Source organism: Epinephelus moara, chromosome 4 (assembly GCF_006386435.1).
Source record: "Epinephelus moara isolate mb chromosome 4, YSFRI_EMoa_1.0, whole genome shotgun sequence".
Taxonomy (NCBI): Eukaryota; Metazoa; Chordata; class Actinopteri; order Perciformes; family Serranidae; genus Epinephelus; species Epinephelus moara.
The window spans coordinates 34,899,606-34,918,576 of record NC_065509.1 but is presented as its reverse complement, the minus strand read 5'-3'; the positions used below and the strand labels follow the sequence as shown (position 1 = coordinate 34,918,576).

At 40.5% G+C, this 18,971-nt stretch overlaps 2 protein-coding genes across 3 annotated transcripts in view; both read left to right on the top strand.

The window, feature by feature from the left end:
• Positions 1-2,940: 2,940 nt before the first annotated feature.
• On the top strand, positions 2,941-10,670 carry lrit3a (info leucine-rich repeat, immunoglobulin-like and transmembrane domains 3a). The gene is made up of 4 exons (XM_050042375.1): positions 2,941-3,221; positions 4,612-5,078; positions 8,227-8,532; positions 9,533-10,670. Exons 1-4 carry the CDS (start codon positions 3,106-3,108, stop codon positions 10,558-10,560), a joined length of 1,917 nt encoding a protein of 638 aa, XP_049898332.1. The 5' UTR covers positions 2,941-3,105; the 3' UTR covers positions 10,561-10,670.
• Positions 10,671-15,137: 4,467 nt separating this feature from the next.
• egf (epidermal growth factor) overlaps positions 15,138-18,971 on the top strand; it is a 23,720-nt gene continuing 19,886 nt past the window's right edge. Inside the window, exon 1 of one of the 2 annotated variants that reach the window (XM_050042162.1) lies at positions 15,138-15,581. In XM_050042162.1, coding sequence (XP_049898119.1) covers positions 15,455-15,581 — 127 coding nt within the window. In that variant the 5' untranslated portion in view covers positions 15,138-15,454. The remainder of the gene's footprint in view (positions 15,582-18,971) is intronic. The other variant, XM_050042161.1, reaches the window with a different exon arrangement.

The following is an 18,971-nucleotide window of genomic DNA, read 5'->3' as shown; positions in this document are numbered from 1 at the left end:
TTTTACTTTTACATATTTCACCATTATAAATGACATGTCAGGGCACGTTAATCTGAGTATGCACAGCTGCATGTAAACCAAGACTTTAGTGGAATAATCATTTTTGGTTTTGTAGGAATGTTGTCTTTTTCTGAATCGGGGCAAAAACTGAAATGCATGTAAACGTAGTCACTGTTATTAACTGTCAGGTAAAGTCGTAAAAGACGGTCAGGCAGGATTAGTTTGTTGAGACATTTACTACCAGTTTAGGAGAGGAAGGAAACTGATGTCTATCACAAGGCAATACACAACCTCACACCACTAGATGTCTCCCTTTCCTCTCTGCCATTCAAAATAAAGAGTTGACAGCCAAAAATTAAAGCTTCATAGTATTACATCTGCATGAGTAAGATTATAAAGCACTCTCAAACTCTTCTATATAATTTATATCAATACAGAAAGTACATGGTTATTTTGAAATTGACCTGATACAGTATATGTGAAGGATAATTTTCACTTTTAAGACATGAAGTTCCAAACTATTAATGAAATATGTTTTGTACTGCGGTGAGAAAGTTGGTGAGGGTAAAAGGATCAATAGAGGAACATATAGAAGCAGAAAAAGTCTATGTTGACTATAGGGCTATACACAGTGTACTATACGTCCTTCCGTCAACACTGCACAGTATCTAAAAAATGACGATGATGAATTTGGTTTTGGGGATGTAGATACTAAATTTCTACCAATATGTAGCAAAGACCACAGAAAATAAATGAAGATAAGAGACAAAATCAAAATGTGTTTGTAAAGTTTCACAATTGGTTTCAGTTAAAATATAAATGATGGAAATGATGTCATTGGAGGATTGTTTATAACTAGAGAGGCTTGCTCTGCCTTTCAGTTTAAATGCATTTAAAGCTTTACGGTATTGTTCAGCTGTGAAAAACGTGCTATAATGTGTGTAAATTTTATCAACTTAACAAATGCTAGGTAAAAAAATGCTATAACACGTACTGACACATTGAAATCAAACCTTTAAAAACAGGAGCAAAAGCTGTGCGTGCCCACGCTAAACCAACATGTGCACAGAAATTATGAAAGAGATACACATCTGTGGACCTGTCATCAGCAGGCGGGTTGACTTTGGCCCCCTATCCTAAGCCGCTGGTCCACCCAGTCAGGTAATAAATCACATCCAAGATTACAGCTTGCACCTTAGTGCCAGACAGAACTCACTTACACATCTTACATATGGCCTGCAACTCAATAATACATTTAAAGAGGACCAATTATGCTTATTTTCAGGTTCATACTTGAACAAGTGTTATACTTAATAACACTTGTATTCACCTTCTGAGGGCTGCCTCTATCATATTTAAAACCCATTTTAAATAAAAACCCGCCCACTTACATGTGATGAAAGCAGGCTGGCAGACATCACGCCCCATGATTGGCTGCCAGCCTGCTGCTGTGGCACGTAACAGGTCGGGTGCTGGCTCAAAGAGGCGTCTGTAGCTGGGCTTCTGTGAAACAGCACAGCTTGAGTTCATCAGTGGCTTTGAACACCACCCCTGCCAAAAAACACTGAGGAACTCTATCCCCTCTCATCCTTGTCCTTAGAGGCAGGCTGTTAATTTTAATACCCCTTGAACTCCTTTAGGTCTTATTTACATGTGTATGCCTCCTCTATGGTTTTCTGTTTTTACTAATAGTCACGTTGCTACAGGCTTTTAAGGGAAATTTCACTGGGTTTCAACCAGCTCCGTCACTGCAGTGTGGCGCTCCAAGTTCAGATCCGGCTAGGAGCTAGCAACTTCGTGGCAGCACATGCTCATCAGCACACACTGCACATACTGCAATGACAGAGCTGGCTGAAAATCTGAAGTTTCCCTTAAACTTATATTGCTATTTTCCATTATGTCTGGCAGGCCGCTTTCAACATGTGGAAGTGGGCATGTTTTCATCCAAGTGGGTTAGAAAAATTATAGAAGAGAGAGGGCTCCATGTTAGCATCTCTCTCTTTAAGCCCTCTAAAAAGGGCCTGGCAGCTCTAATTGGTCAGCACTTCTGGGTCTTCTGCATCTCTGCGCTGACATTGCAGGCGTAGAGTGACTGCAATGGGGCATGGCTGCACTTTATACTGTAAAAAAACAACCACCTACAAAAGCTTCTAAACACAAGTGGATATGTGCTAGAAGGATCCAAAATCAGGGAGAAATATTAAAAAGTGGCAATCAAGAATATATGTTTCCCTGGCGTTAGCATGTAGCTTCATGTAGCGGTGTACTTGCAGTAGTGTGCCTGGAGCAGATGAACATACATAGGCATCCAATGCAATCTGACATCTTCTTGTTACCAAAGTAGAAAAAAAATGAGTATTCAGAATAGTTTAAAGCCTGAGGTATTTGCTCACAGGGATTACTTTCACATACGTTGACCCCATTATTTGAAACTTTGGCCAAGTTGAAAAAGAACATCTGAAATTTTAACATTACAAATAAATACATGATAGAAAATAAGGAAAAGCATAAAAGGTCCCTTTGAGGATTGTCTTGAAAGTCAATGCAAAAAATAAAACACCTAAAATCTTCAATCAAAGCTTTGTTTTATTATAAAGAAATGATGACTGGATTTAATTAAAACAGCTGGTCCAAGCTGTACATAGCGTGACATTAAATGTGTTCCAGTCCAGTGGGTCTTAAAATTATTTTGACAGGTGGGTGCATGTTAAATATAAAGGAGCTATGGTCAGGTTGGGAACTGAATGGATTAACAAAGGCGTGGCTTGATCACCTGACGGGAAACCTCTCCAGAATGAGCTGATTAGCGCCATGTCCAAAGGACTGGTCCTACCCCGTCGCCTAGCTTGCGTGACCCTTGGAAACCCAAGAAATCCTCCACTAATCCACCCCTCCCCCTCCCCCACACAGTCAATCTGACAGGTGACCTGTACTGTAATTAGATCCTCCGCCCGTGTACCGTTGTCTCCTATGGACTTTGAAGCTCTTTTCATTATTCTCCATTTGTTTTTGTGAGGAATAATTCTTCCGGCTCCCAATGAGTCCGGATGTCTTTTTTCCCGATCTCTTCTCGATGTGAGCACTGTGGGTGCATTCGGTGAAACCATGCGTCGACTTCTCTACGTGCATGTATTCCTATGCTGCCTCGGTATGGCTCATCCCTTCTGTCCATCCCAGTGCACCTGTGTCTTCCATGGACGTACCGATGGAACAGGAACCAGGTAAATTGTACTTTAATTGTGCTCTCATTTACACACACTGGCTGTCGTGTGGTAATTTGGAAAATTAAAACGAAAGACAATTTTTTCATTTGTAGAAAAATCAGAAGTTTGCCTGATTAGGTCACCTTCTCTATACCTTCACTTCCAAAGTAATACATTATAAATAAAATATTATTTCTATACATTCACAATTTACTTTTGAACTAAGTTTGTTAAACATTTTTTAGACAGTTATTTAACAATGATGACCCAGTTGAACGAGCACAACCTTAAGTAAGACTGTACTCAGACCGCCTGGTGCTTGATCCGTGTTAAATCTACGGAAAGTAAAGACGACGCACTTAACAAGTTATATTTACATGTTTAGTGAGGAGTACAAAGCTAAACGACCTTTTCCGTTTCCATTGGTGTATGTAAAACACTTTTTGGATGTGACCCCATTTGGATGAGCAACATTTAGCTAAAATTCAGAGCCATTGCAGTGTAGCTTTGAACTAAAGTCTACAGGCAGCATTAATACAGGTAAATATTTCAAAATGCACCAGGGTACTGAACTGTATTGACATAACGTACGTTCACAATCCATTTATCCCTGAGAAAGACCTAATGACCACCTGCATAATTAGTCCTATTACTCTGAACCTTATGCAGCAATGCCCCCTCTCCTTGCGGTCAAATTTAGGGGACAAAGAAAGGAAATGTTAGTCCATTGTGTTGATGAGTCTAACATAAGGAGAGGAAATGCTTAATAGAAGCATATAAACAAATACTATTTCAAAAATGTTGGGCTGGTGTGGTTTCTATAATGGATTTTTCACTTGAAGTTTGGTCTGACGGCTGTAAAACAGTGAAAAGATGACTGGCAGTTGTGATATGACTGAAGATGACATCATACAGGTATAATGGCACATGTCCTGGCACAGGACTATTGACACTATCATCATAGCTGCTAAAAGTAATAGCTAGTAATCATGCAATGCTAATTACACTCTTTTTTATTGAGAGCTATTAAATTAAATGATTCCCCTTTATATCCGTATTATCTGCGACTATAATTGACTCTAGATATTCCACCCACTGCAGTCAAACTCAGTCCACATGATCGCTCACCATGGATGATGATAGTGATTAGCTGACCTTGCCACCTGGGAAGTGCCCTTTAGATGGACTGCAGTCATGTCAGGAAAAAGCATCCCACATCACAACAGAGAGAGTCTTGATGGATGAATAAATGAATGGATAGATAGTAGAATTTATTGAAATGCTCATCTGCTGTTTCATTGGAAAATAGCTTAAAGTGTTACAGTTACCCCTTGAAAATGAAGTTTTGTTATCTGGCCATACATAGAATATGTTCAAACCATTTAACTCCTGTGTTTTTCATTCTCAGATCTGTACTCTGCAATGATCCAGACATGTCGGACATCCCTGTTAACGTCCCTGTGGATACGGTCAAGCTTCGCATTGAGAAAACCATGGTACGGCGAATCCCAACGGAAGCTTTTTACTATCTGGTGGAGCTACGGTATCTGTGGATTACTTACAATTCCATAAGCTCAGTGGATACAGCAGGTTTCTACAACCTCAAAGTGCTCCACGAGCTGAGGCTGGATGGAAATATGATCTCCGTGTTCCCTTGGGAGTCTCTGAGAGAGATGCCAAGTCTGAAGACCCTGGATCTTCACAACAACAGAATCACTAATGTTCCCTCTGAGGCCATACCCTACTTCCTCAACATTACCTACCTGGATCTATCCAGCAACAAGTTGGCAACCCTGCCTTCTGATCTCATGGATCTCTGGCCCCCCTTCAATGGAGCACCCATCTTCACTAATGCCTCCCAGAAAGTTGTGTTAGGTAAGGTTAAAAAGGCTGTGTCCGGCTTAGTTATAGAGGATTTTAGGGCCAGGGCAGGATACTTTTGGGGTTGTTTGTAATTACCTCAGGAACTTTATTCCATCACTTTAGTCTAGCCAGACTTGTTCTGACTGACTCCAACCTGCCCTGGTAGTGACTGCCAGGACACAATCAAATTAACTTGTTCTAAGTAGGGGCAGAGTTGACGCTTACTGTACGCTATCAAGTTATTGTCCTAATTAACTGCTCAATAGTTACCACACTAACTCTAGGCGATCCAAGTCAGGGTCAAGTTCAGAACAAATTAGAAACGATTAGAAACCTGTATAGCAAGTACACTGTGTTATAAGCCACCATGCAATGTAGTAAACTTATACAGTAGAGCACAGATATATTCTTCAAGCTAGTCAATGGAAAACATTACATTTTAAAACACCCCAAACTCCAATATCCAGTGTCATAGTTCTCTCTAGCTCACTTCAATCGCAGTGCCATGATTACACTTTTGCTAGTTGTCCTTTTAATGGCATTTTGATAACCAAGGTAGTCATAAACTGGAATGTATGGTATCTACAGTATGACAAACAAAAGGCAAGACCGCTTTTGGTTGCAAGACACTGGTTATGTTTTATGAAAAACATGCAATGCTTATCATGAAAAGGGCTTGCTCTTTAGTGCATAAGTACTGTTAAGAGTATGAGAAACAAGAATAATGATGCTTTAGATGAAAGTGCACAAAATACAGTATTTGCCAGCTTATCACCGCCGAATTTTGACTTTATAATATTAACTTTCTGTGCATTCCTAAATACTGTTGTGATGATTTAAGGAGCAGATTTACTTCATTTTGGTCTGTAAAAGTAAATGTACAATGCTCAAAAATGAGCGACACATGTTTAAGGCTGAAGAAAAACCTGCTTGTAACTCCATGTTTGTACGCACATGATGGCTGCCTCACATATCCTGTTTCCGTTTGGAGTGTTTATTGTGCTCATCTACAGAATTTAATGCAAAACGCACATGAACAGTAGGGGCAGTATGAAAAACATTCTCGCCATCATCACAACATGCCTGATGAACAATATGGTAACCTCCTCAAGTGTTGCCATGTTTATTGTTTACATCACGCAGAGAAGTTCTTTACGGTCTGAGTTCTCTGATGTGCCAACTAACGGAATCCCCCAGTTATCACACGTAATAAATAGGCAAGTTTATGAACAAATCAGTTCGTGACACAGCCGGTTGTCTTCGCAACTGTGTGGTTTAAAAGCAACTATGTCTGCGGCCTAAAGGTTTAGTCCAAAATAAGTGTTACAGGGTTTCTATATTTCAGTTGGGTTAATTAGTATTCCTCTCGTGAGGGGACTGCAGGCATCTGATGTTGTAGTGTAGTACTCCCTACATTTGTGTGTCCAAAGCTTGGGCAATTATTAGCAGATATGTTGGTATACCTGTACAGTATAAGGGCTTCTGAACAAGCTGATAGATTAGGAGGTGCAACAACTGCCAGAAACAATTTGTTTGTTTTAAGGTGTGAGAACAGGATTTGGGCATTTGTTACTGAAATATTTTTGTTCTAATGGCCACTTGACACTGTCCTCCATTGCTGACAAATAGCCAAGGGAGGGGCAAGGAGGGGGAAAAATGCAGATGGGAATTCCAGAGTGGGCTGGAAAATTCAAAAATCAGAGCACGTAATTAGAGAAGTCAATTTCTTCATGGCTAATCTTTGACACTTCCCTGCTTTGGAGACAATATAGAGTATACTGTGGCGTAAACAAAACATCTGTGGTCCTATTGGAATATGTTAATCATTTAAATGCATTTTCGGTGTTTCCTGTCATATTCTTATTAAACACCATCTTTTTGTTACGTTATCTATGTCCTCTGACTTGCATGTAACTGAATGTGAGCAGGTAATTTTCTTATAGATTCCATCTTCCTAGAATACAAGCCTGGATGTTTGTTCACTGTATCTGTGTTGCATGGACAGTGGGAGGGATATTCTTAATAGGCTGTATGAGGGCAAGCTAGCTTATCCGTGCTGAAAGAGCCGCCTGTGTGCTCTGGTGTACCTAAAGGAGAAACGGGATTAGGCTGCAGGGGGGGAAAAAACAAAACAGTCCATGCACAAACAGACGGCAGTGTCTTTTACGTATCCTAAAAACTTTAGCTGTTAGTATTATAAAAGAGGTATGCTCACATTTATGATTTTGAAATAGTACTTTAATTATGATTATTTAAAAAATCTAGGATGTTAAAATATGGATTTAAATCTGAATTTCAAAGTAAATTTAAGACATGGATTATAAAGTGCTGAAGTGGCCTGTGTTTTATTGACATTTATGCTAACAGAAAGGCAAATAGAAAGAGTGCGTTTCCGGAAAACTGAAGTGAGGCCACAGCCAGCTTAGGTGCTATGCCAGTGTTAAGACAAACTAATCTGGTTAAAGGGCTTTAATACGCACCTGCACATGTGCTTACCTATTGTGTGAAGCAGGTGTTTACAGCAATTTGAAAGGGAGTATATATAGATTACAACCAGTTCATTGATACAGCCCTTGAATTAAATTTTCATTATGCCTGAAAAAATTGTGAAATTTCTATGAAGAAAAAGAAGAAAAGGCTAAATTTACAGGTGGCTGATAAATATGGTCTCTTTGCGTCTACCGCGCAACCTAATGGTACCCACTATTTGTACCCAATGGTGATTAACTCATTATATCATTAGCCGTTAAAAAAACAACAACAAAAAATTACTTGGTTTTTTTTCGTGCCCTGCATATGTTTTTGCAATTTAGAACCTTTCTTTTTATTCTAGTTTGCTATGCTGTTATAAAGTCATACATCCATGGGAAAAAAGCAACACTTGCAACACATCAAAGCTGCCTTAAATATTGTAATCCATTCTTAAAGTTTTTTTAATAGGTTCAGCACCTTAATATTTCTTACAGAGTTCTGATAAAAACTGACTGAAAGTCAATTGCAAATTTGTTCACTGTTACATTGCCATCTGTGTCCTCTATTCTTTCCATTATGATCAACAAAAATGCTTTAAGGTAATATAGCACTTAAATGGATGGTGTTAGACACTTCAATGCTATAAAACAGCAATCAATGAAGTTAATGTCTTATTTTTTGTCCTCAGGCCTCCAAGATAACCCCTGGTTCTGTGACTGTAAAATCTCCAAGCTTATCGAGCTTTCCAAAATGACTGGCACACCAGTCGTTTTGATGGACCTGTTCATGACCTGCAGTGGACCAGAGAATCTGGCCGGTGTCCTTTTTCAGCGTGCTGAACTTGACAACTGTGTAAAACCGTCAGTCATGACTTCAGCAACGAAGATCACATCTCCTTTGGGCAGTAATGTTCTCCTGCGATGTGATGCCACAGGGTTTCCAACACCAACTCTGTCCTGGGCTAAGTCAGATGGCTCAGTAGTCAACAATACAGGTACAGTATGCAGGCTTTTTAAAGCTCAAGTATTTAAAAAAGGAAAAACAGTGCTTACAACACTTAAAACACCGACAGACAAAGTGAATAACTCTGATCATCCTGTTAACAATGCCATGTTCTGCTGAGAAATCTTTGGTCCTAGCATACATGTGGATGCCACTTGACACCCACCACCCATGTAAAAAACATTGTAAATCACGCTTCCTAATGGCAGAAACCTCCCCAGCAGGACAATGTGGCCTGCCACACAACATAAACTGCTCAGGAATATTCCGAGGAACGTGCCAAAGAGCACGAGGCATCGCCCTGGCCATCAAATTCCCCAGATCCCAATCTAATTGAGCATCTGTGGGACATGCCAGTGCCCCACCTCACAACCCACAGGACTCACAGGATTTGCCGCCAACATTCCTGTGAGAGACACCACAGGATGTCCCCCAGAGGTCCTGTGTCCATGCTTCAACATGTCAGCGCCAAGTCTGATTCAAGGAGGCCCCACTTTGGATCAGGGATATCTCTGGGGTGCCAGTATATCCCATGCATGCTCTATCGGATTAGGATTTGAGGAATATGGAGGCTAGGTCGACACCTTGTGCTCTTTGTCATGTTCCTCAGGCTATTCCTGAGCTGTTTTTGTGGTGTGGCGTGCTGCATTGTCCTGCTGGGGGGGTCATTGCCACTGGGGAATGCTGTTGCTGCAAAGGTGTTTGGGTGGTTGGAATGTGTCAAGTGGCATTCACATGAATGCCAGGACCAAAGGTTTTCCAGCAGAACAATGTTAATCACTTCACCCACCAGTGTTTTTAATGTATTGGCTGATCGGTGTTTACCTTTTAGTTGCCTTTTTACTGTGTTCATTGCCTGGGGTGTAGGGAGCATTAAAGGCTTGTGGTACTGGTGCCACAAAGTCATAATCCACTGGAACACATGCAAAGCAGTTCAAGACTTGATTAGACTTGATCCATGTTGACTTTTGTGTTTTCGTTCCACTCTATAGTCCAGGAGTCACCTGGAGAGGGCATCAGATGGTCCATCATGAGCTTGCATGGAATATTGTTGAAAGACGCCGGGAACTACAGTTGCAAAGCGAAGAATGTTGCTGGCAACGCAGATGCCACCATTTCGGTCACGGTTGCTGGTGCCTTCAGTACCACCATCCCTCCACTGAGGCCCAGCATCGATACTGAACCAACCAGCCAAGATACAACATTTATTCCCCCGACAGACACTCCCAACTCACCCTCCGTCACGTCCACGGTTCTTCCAAGAACATCGACAACTGCTGTCCCTAAGAAGCTGAAAACTACCACCAGCAGCAGTTTACAAAAAGGCTCTTTCAAGCTAACAAAAACCCAGCAAGGAGGTAATGGGAGGAAGCTTGCAGCAGATGAAAAGAGCAAGAAAAGTGATGGATCAAAGTCCGTCAAAGACCTTAAGATTGTAGAGGAAACATCTGACACTGCAGTGTTGCTCTGGACAGCAGATGGATTACCAAATGATGCCCCACTAACAGTTGTATATTCACCCTATGATGAGGATGACATCAAAAGGACAGTGGAGACTAATGCTGGCAGTGGGAAAGTCCTTTTAGAGGGACTGTCATCTGGAATGAGGTACTCAGTTTGCCTCATAGCAAAAGGTAGTGCTGCTGGAAAAGATCCTTGCATTGACTTCTACACATTGGACAATGTAGAGGATGGTGGGCAGAACCAGCTTTTCATGATCATAAGTGGCATTGCCTGTGCTTTGGTTTTGTCCCTTATTGCACTGTTGCTCTACAAGATTCTTGCTTTGTTCTGCAAGGGACGCAGCACAGCTTTAGATGAAGAGGAGCTTGAAAAAGACAGTTATGTCAAGTTTGAAACTATTTCAATGAAACAAAGGACCTTGAACTCTCATCCAACTGAGCTTTGGGCAAGGAGACCGACTCATGAATCAGAGCGAATGCTACTATGCTCCAGGTCTAGCATCGACTCCCAGATGACCTACAAGAGTGACAGTTCCCGGTCTGAATATCTGTGCTGACGCCAGGAGTCCATGGCGAATGTCCAAACGCCATGCTAGTAATCCATCACATGAAATACTCTTTATATGCCTTTTATGACACTGATAAACTATTAACTGAAATCATTTATAAATCTTTATAAATATATTATCATTTGTTTCACACAGTGGGGCTGTAAAGAAATTATCGGCTGTATTTATATTCATTCTTTTTTTTTTTTCAATTAACTATTAATCTATAAAGATTTATAATGATTTAGAAAAGTGTAGTCAGCAGTCCCTGGAGGTTGTTTGGATGTTCAAAGAGCCTATGTCAAAGCCCAATCAGATCAGTCAATGACTGTCTGATTACATTATCCATGTCCTTATTTATTATGGAGCCTTATATTTGATGAAGACGTTTGAATGGTTGTCACTACAGCATGGCACCTTTGATGGACTTACAAGGTATAAATAGCACCATACAAAGAGCCTGTCCGTTAGCTGTGTGTGGCGTTTTATGTCACACCCAATGCCAAATTTAAAGTGTCAGATATGATTATCATGCGGTGGTGTCAACACAGACCCATTATTCACTTCCCATCACATGTACAACATTACTTTTACTTTATTAAGCATCGAGCTGATTGCTGCCTTAATGGACAAGAAAGTATGGTCTGTGTGTTTGATAGAATATATGTGTCTTGTCTGATAAACCTTGCCAGTTTCTATGTCTTTATGTGTACGTTTGTCTATAAATGAGGTTGTACCTTGTTTTTAATAAACTAAAAAATGTTGAATTCTATTTGCATTGTGCTATCAGTAAATATGCGCATGTAAAATAGGTCTCACATAAAATCAAGGGCGAAGGTTTCGCACATGAAACAGGGTGTTAGGGGGTCCTCTGCCAGAAAATTCCGAGCATCAAACATATTCTTGCTCTCTGGTAGAATTTTATACATTGATTTCTATATTGAAGGAGACATGTCTTCCAAAATGTTGCCTGCATAAAGTTTTAGCAGGCATTTATTTGTACATTTGATAGAGCGCCACTTACGACATTACTGTAACTCTCTTACTTACCAGCAATCTCCTAATGCCATCAATATGCATACATTTTCATAGAATAACACATTTCAATACATAATTCTCAGATGTCAAAACCACCACCAAAAACACTTACCCTCTTTGGCATCATAGAATTTTTTTTAGATTTAAAATCTATGTTTTTCTGCATTTTTATTTGCAGAATTTTAGTTTCTCTACCAGTCTCTCTGAACCTTCCGTCAGCAACAGATGGTGTGCAGTTTCGACTTCACCAAGTGAAAGAAAATCCCAGAGTTACAATGCAAACTGTTCTCTGTATACTGTATGCAGTAGAACCCTCATCATACTACCCTCATCGTATACGATCTTTGTGCATATGTCTGTGTGTGATGCTGGGCGACACGTAAACGAGGGGAAAACATGTATATTATCCATTATGAAACACAATACTTCATATAGAAGCAAATATAAACATACACGGACTTATCACATCTCAGTTATGAACCAGAGCAGACATGCTCATCCTGAAAATCAATGGGTCACAGTTGTCACGCTCTCTGAACATCTGAACAGGCGCTGCCTTAAATCCCGCTAAGATGATAGGTGGATCTGGAAAACTGTTCCCATGGATACCTCCATGCCACCAGCTGTATGAGTGTGCAGTACTAAGTAATCTCTTATACCAGCTGTGTTGTTATCATGGCAACATCCAGGCTGTTTTAACAAACACAATGAATGGATGGTGGACAAGAGTTAGGCTGTTAATGATGGATAAACTATGAATGAATAGAATGACAGGAAGAGCAGACAGAACAACAGATACATAAACAGACAATACAATCCGTTTCTTTAACTGTGAAACAGTTGCCACTGGGCTGTGGTCCATGAGAGCAAATCCAGACAGGGTGACTGGAAGTGAGATACTTCGATTCTCTAGAGGCTTTACAGTCGTACCACAAATCTCCTGGCAAACATGACTTGGCATCATTATAGCAGTCAAGTGGAAAATTGGCCACATGTAAATAGTGTCAGAATATATCACAACAAGGCTAGAAAAAGACTGTTGTGGTTGTTGAGTCATTTTGTAACATAAGAGATAAATGAGTCTAATGTTGGAAGCAGATTTGCTCCAACATGTTGGTGTGAAACAACAAGCTTATTCTTAAGACTTACAGCCAGAGGTCAAGCACAAAGCCACTGCAGCGTGATTAGTCAATGCAGTCAATCTAAACCCTGCAATCCATTAACTTCTCACTCGTTCAAATTACAGCAAACATTATGGAGCACCTAATGTTGTATTTGCAAAGTCTATTCACCTTATTTTTGTTGATGCTAAACATGGCAAAATTATCCAAATCAACAGCAAAATATTGCAGACAGACAGTATATTATTTACTGAAATTAAAAAACAAATTAGAGTATGACAAACTTATAAAGCTACAGTAGGTAACTTTTTAAGTTTTCTTTATTAACTGTCACTATATTATGAAAGTAGAACATGAGACAAAAAAATCAGTGGGAAAAATCATGTTCTTCTACCTCCTCTTAGTGTTCATAACGGCATTTGCAAGAATGACAAAATTCAATCATGTAAATGAACTGCAAACTTCAAACTTGGAAGCACTAATCAAACATGAATAAAGTATCTGTAACTGCAGTACCTAGTTTTCAGAAACATATTCTTGTGTACTGTTAATGCTGCGTTTACATGGAATTAGTAGACGGCAAACTGGGTATCATTTTAGTGGAGTAAAGCAAGTCAGTAAAATTAGGTGAGGCTGGCAGAGAGTACCGACGATGGCAACAGTAGACGGCACTGCTGTCCAAAGTTAAAATATTTTAACTTATTTCCATTCTCTGAAATCTAACAGGGTGTCTCACGCATTCATTTATTTATGGCGGCCCCCCATGATTAGAACATCCCCGCCTACATTTTGATTTTCTATTTTGGAGCTGGACCATTAGGAGCACTGATGGAATAAGAATATCATTTGGTTTTCCTTTACTTCACACAGGTGCAGTTAAAGGTAACTTAACCCTTCATTGTGCTGGGTCTAAGAGTTTGCTTTCACAAACAAACAGCTGCTCCTCTCATCCATCAATCTGATCACATCAACTCTGATTGACTGATCAACTGTCCACAGTCCACCCCCCGGCTCAAAACTCCCCAAATTGCTGCTAAGGGGAAAAAATAAGAGTTCTGCCTGTGCTGCATTCACAAATGTGCAAAAACCTCAGAATTTAGATAAGAGACACAGACTAATACACAAGGACAAACAGGTGAAGATAAAAAGCGAGCAGCAAAATAACAACCCAGAACCCCCGTTCCTATCCTATGTCCTCCGTTCCTATAACATTTGAGTTGAGAAATAGGCAACGCAGTTACAGAATCTTGATTCATATTTGATCAGCACTGCCGAGTTTGACCGCAGTTCATAAGCAGTGACTGACATGATTGACAGCTGCTCTATCTGAAAATGGCCTGTAATTGGCCAGAGTCTGAAAACAGAGCCAAGCAGAGGTGATTTTTGCCCAATGACACCAAAATTACACTACTTACCCAAGGTTCAAGCAGCTAATATGAACCAAACACATTTGTACATCAATAAAAGTATTAACATATATATTCTTTGCATCTACACTCTCGCTGTTTCCTGGATACGCGCTCTACCTGATGATTCAAACCCATGTGTGATCGTCATTCAGCGCACCAGTCACCTGAAGTGAAATTATAGACATTAGCATTTCCATTGTTATCTCACAGGGGTGAAATCGTGGGAAAAGGTCAGTGCCCTTGAGACGGCTAACATTAGTCTGGAGACAAGGCAACTTTCTCACCCGTATAAATCTTCTACTGCTGCTCTACAAGGTTACTGTTGACGTTGTTGCTGACAATATCCTAGTCATGAAGGGTATGAATAGAGGTTTTGGTTCCTGGGGTCTGTTAGTTGTTCTCCTGGGTAAAATCAGGACAAACAATTTAGGGATAATCCGCTCCACTCCTCCTTCGTTCTCTATAAATTACTCATTCTACCGATTCCCCCGCGGGAGCCAGATGAACATCAACAGAAGACAGTCTGACACTGACTTGTCATTCACACACAGAACACAAAACAGTGCGTCTATTGTGTGTGTGGCATGTGTAAATTATACTCGTACTGTAAGTGTATGCCATTTATGGATGTCATAGCTTGAAAAAAAGCACCAATGGTCAATTGTATTCCCTAATGAACAAATAAATGAATATTTTAGGGTTGTGTTCAGTCTAATAGCCTTATATGCAACATCCGTCTCCCAGTGTCTCTCTCCCAGACACAAAAACTCTGTCTCAGACAGACGCATCCATCCACATTCAGAAAGGACACGGGTCAGGGGGTGGGGTGAGGCTAAGATGTTGTTATTATGTGGGACCTTTCTTCAGCCCTGCCTCATTTCTTGCATATTCTACATTCTGCTTGAGACACTGACTGCAGCCTTAAGAAGATCTTGCTCCAATGCTGGACTAGCATGTGCAAAATTTACCACGGGGGTGTCAGGAATTTCAATCTTTGCTTCCAAAACAGACGGGCAGCCTGGGGGCCAAAGTGGGGAGTGAGCAGGATCCCAAAAACCTTTCTTTTTTTTTTGGCCAAACACTGCCCTGGCAGTATTACCCCTTTTCTTCTGAGTACTCCATCCTTTCATTGGGGTTTTACATCTCTCTTTAGCACAACATCTTCTGGTATGTAAAGCTGTCTCTTTAAGTTGAAGCCTTGGACAAGGATGCCAACAGTTCACAAACAAATACTGCTTAATTTGGGGGAATTCTTGTGTGCCAGTGCTAATAGTGGGAATGCCTGAGAAAAAGTGAACAAGTGCAGCTCCCGTGGCAGGGACGGAGTGCAGGATTATGTTGGCTGCAACGATCACAGCAGCGTTGATCTATTTTATGGTGCAAAGCTCTGGAGCCTTGGCCCTCGGCACAGCATGTTGGGATGAACGCCTGTCACGAGCAGGGAGAAACAACAGCTGTGTGGGTGAGTCTGGTTGACACCTTTCCTACCTAGACTGACACTCCAAATTCATGGTATTGATGGATGTGATGTTTAAAGTACTGCAGATAACTGGATACTCGCTGTACAGGAGGTATTTTTGTCCTTAATTCATGTGTCAGAGGTTTACACATATTTTTGTAGATTGTACTTAGCAAAGGAAGTAGTTTAGATGACAATCCTATCTTCTGGTTATAGTTGGTACTTTTGATGAACTGTTACGTAATATGACATTATCAAAGGACAAACAAAACTACTTTCATAGGGTACAAATAAATAATGGTAAAACATAATGATGCTCAACATATGGCTAAATATTATGATGTATACACATGCAGAGCACAGCATGTGTCCTGATGTACAGTCACAGAAATGTGTGTTTGTTCACAGCAGTGTTTAATTTTGATCAGTAATCTTTGTCAATTTAAGTGGATTAGTAAAACTTTCAGTTTATGGGAATCTAATTTATTTTAACAATACACTTTTGCTTCAGTGGTGCAAAAATCTATTATTTTCTTAGTTACTAAACATCCCATTCTGCTGCAAACGTTCCCCACACCAACCAGGATGTGCACTAAAACAGACTTTATACTATAAACTATTATCACATCAACTGCATAGCTACTATTCTGCCTTGGGCTGGTGCTTAGTAATTAAAACAAAACAGCAATCAAGTGAAATAAAACAGAACAAGTTGCACACACGAGTATTTCATCTAAAGTAACAGCAGAGGGACAGAAGGTAAAAGTCAGCCCCTCCACAGTTTGTGTGGCAAAGTGAACTTGGCTAAGCAGACAATACAATGCACTGTGGCAGAGGTACGGTGAACTGGCCTTAGCATGAGTGGGTGTATCTCAGACTGAGCACAAGTTTTTTGTGGGATGCCACAAGGACATCAGTTGAAGCTTACAGATGGTGATCGCTAATGTCCAAAATCTTGTTGGAATGGCCGCTGTCATGCCAGATTGGCAGAGTTTAGCTTTACTTCATCATGAACGGCAATAGTAAGATGTTTTTCTACTACCAATGGAGAAATTCTTCTCACTATTCTCTGTCCTCCACGACGAGGTCAAAGGTCATGTTCAGCTCCAGAACATCTTCCTTTGAGTTAGTTTAGTTTCTTCTCCAATCTAGCAGGGTGAATACTTTAAGGCTCCAGGCATGCAAACTTTATGTGAAAGGCAGTATCACAATTTACTAAAATATTAAAATTTAAATAAGAAAATGAATTCAGCATACAGTGTTGCTTCAACAGTATGATGGCTGTCCCTACACACCAAGAATGAGATGACAAAACATATTTTTGCTCCTAATGTATTTGTCCTACTAAAGCCTGTTTAGAGTCACTAGAGATACATAAATTAGTTGGCCACACCCCAAAGGTTGTGCAAGATCTTAGGCCTTGTTCAGACTGCCAGCCTAAATCTGTTTTTTTGTTTGTTTGTTTTTGTCACATCCAAATTGTATGCAAATTAATTTTAGAAAGTATGAAGAGCAGAAGAAAAAAATATATATATATCACATTAATTGTGATTTTTGCAGATCAGATCCAAACCACATCTGGAGGTGGTTTAAAATGTGATTCCAACTGGATTTCTACAGATGACATCTCAGAGCTCTGGCTGCTCAATGCAGATTTCAAAGTGTCTTTTGTGTCACTCACAACACGACACGCATGCCCCTTTTACACTGCCAGATTTTCTGCGAATGTTGGTCCGTTTTGCCGGCAAGCTGCTAGCGTTTAGACACACAGAGCCGGATTGGCGAGTTGATCCAAGGTGCCCAATTTTTCGCCACGTAGGGTAGACATATTGGCAGAACCTTTTTGGTTTAAACAGAACGAGGCAGCCTTCTGCAACGGGAGGGGCTGTTGATGACTTGTGGGAGGAGCTGTTGATGACGCCGCACGTGCGACCCACTGGTGGTGGATAAACAGGAAACAGCTGATAGCAGGAATTAGCGAGCAGCTAGTAGCAAGAGGGAAACGCAAAACTGCCAGACACTGTAAAGATGAGCAACTGGGGAGACAAAGAATTGCGCGCCCTCCTTGTCCTCGCAAATGAAGAGGCCAATCAGATGGGGACGGACGGTGAAGGACGGACCAGCCGCGGCTTCCCTCCCACGTCACTGTTTACGTCACGCGTTGAGCTACACCTTTTGTTACTTACTCACGCCCCCCATTGCCCCAAAAAGACGCATTCTGTATAAACAAAAGTAGGTAGGCGGCATTTTGCTGCACTCCCCGATTTTGCTTTTATACCGCCAATGCTGAAAGAGGATTGTTTGGGCTACTGAGGCAACATCAAATCAAAGTGACAAAAGTGCTAAGTGGAATCCAAACTACTACTACTAACAGAGTGCTATGGATGAGTTCTGCACCATGTCTTGATTATTTGAAGGGCATTATGATGGAGCCTCATTTCTCATGCTTCCACACTGGAAAGCCATGTCACCGGCGTAGCTACGTAGTAACTGACGCCTATGTCATTACCAAAGCAAACAATGCAGATATGTTGGTGACTCAAAGTCCAGTCTGATCATCTGCACATAACAGTGCAGACAGTCTGACTTAAAGATCTGATTTGATAAAACAATTTGGTTTGCCTTCAGTCTGTACAAAGCCTTAGAGGCCAAGTACTGTAAGCTGCGTTAAATGACATTACACTTCACATCCAGCTATAGAGACTGAACATTTTACTCCCCATGTTTTCGGGCCTGTGCAATATACCATTATAAAAAAAGATTATATCCAAATGTAATTTCATACAGTAATATCATCATAAAGCACGACTTTTTGTTGTTGTCTCAGTGGAGAAATCATATATAGACACAATAACCACATGGTGGTTCCATTGTTGGCTAACTCAATAAATGAAACACCTGGTAGTCACAATACTTCAACACAAACAAGCCTGTAAATCCAACACTACCATAGAGCAGTCCTACTCAATAATTTATAACATTGTCTAGACAGCCAAATACAACAACATGTCAAAAGGTCAAAAAGGTATATATGCAAGGCTGGTAACAGTATGATGAAATCTCAAACAAATTATGTCTCATGGTACACACTGTAATATGACCCAGTCAATGCTGTCGATATGCAAGGGTTGAAAGGGAAATTTCGGTTTATTTCAACCTGTCTCCTATCGTCCTAAATTTATTTCAAGTGACTAGTTACATAAAAATAATAGTTAGCATGTTAGCCGTTAGCCTAGATACAGCCGGGGCGCATAGTAGCGTCAGACCTGTTAAAACGTAAGTGAACGGGCAACCTTCAAGTGCAAAGTTAGTCCACTAAACAAGCTTTTTTTCCACAAAGACCGCCTCATATTGTTAGGATAAATGTCAGAGAACATTTTCAAGATGACATGT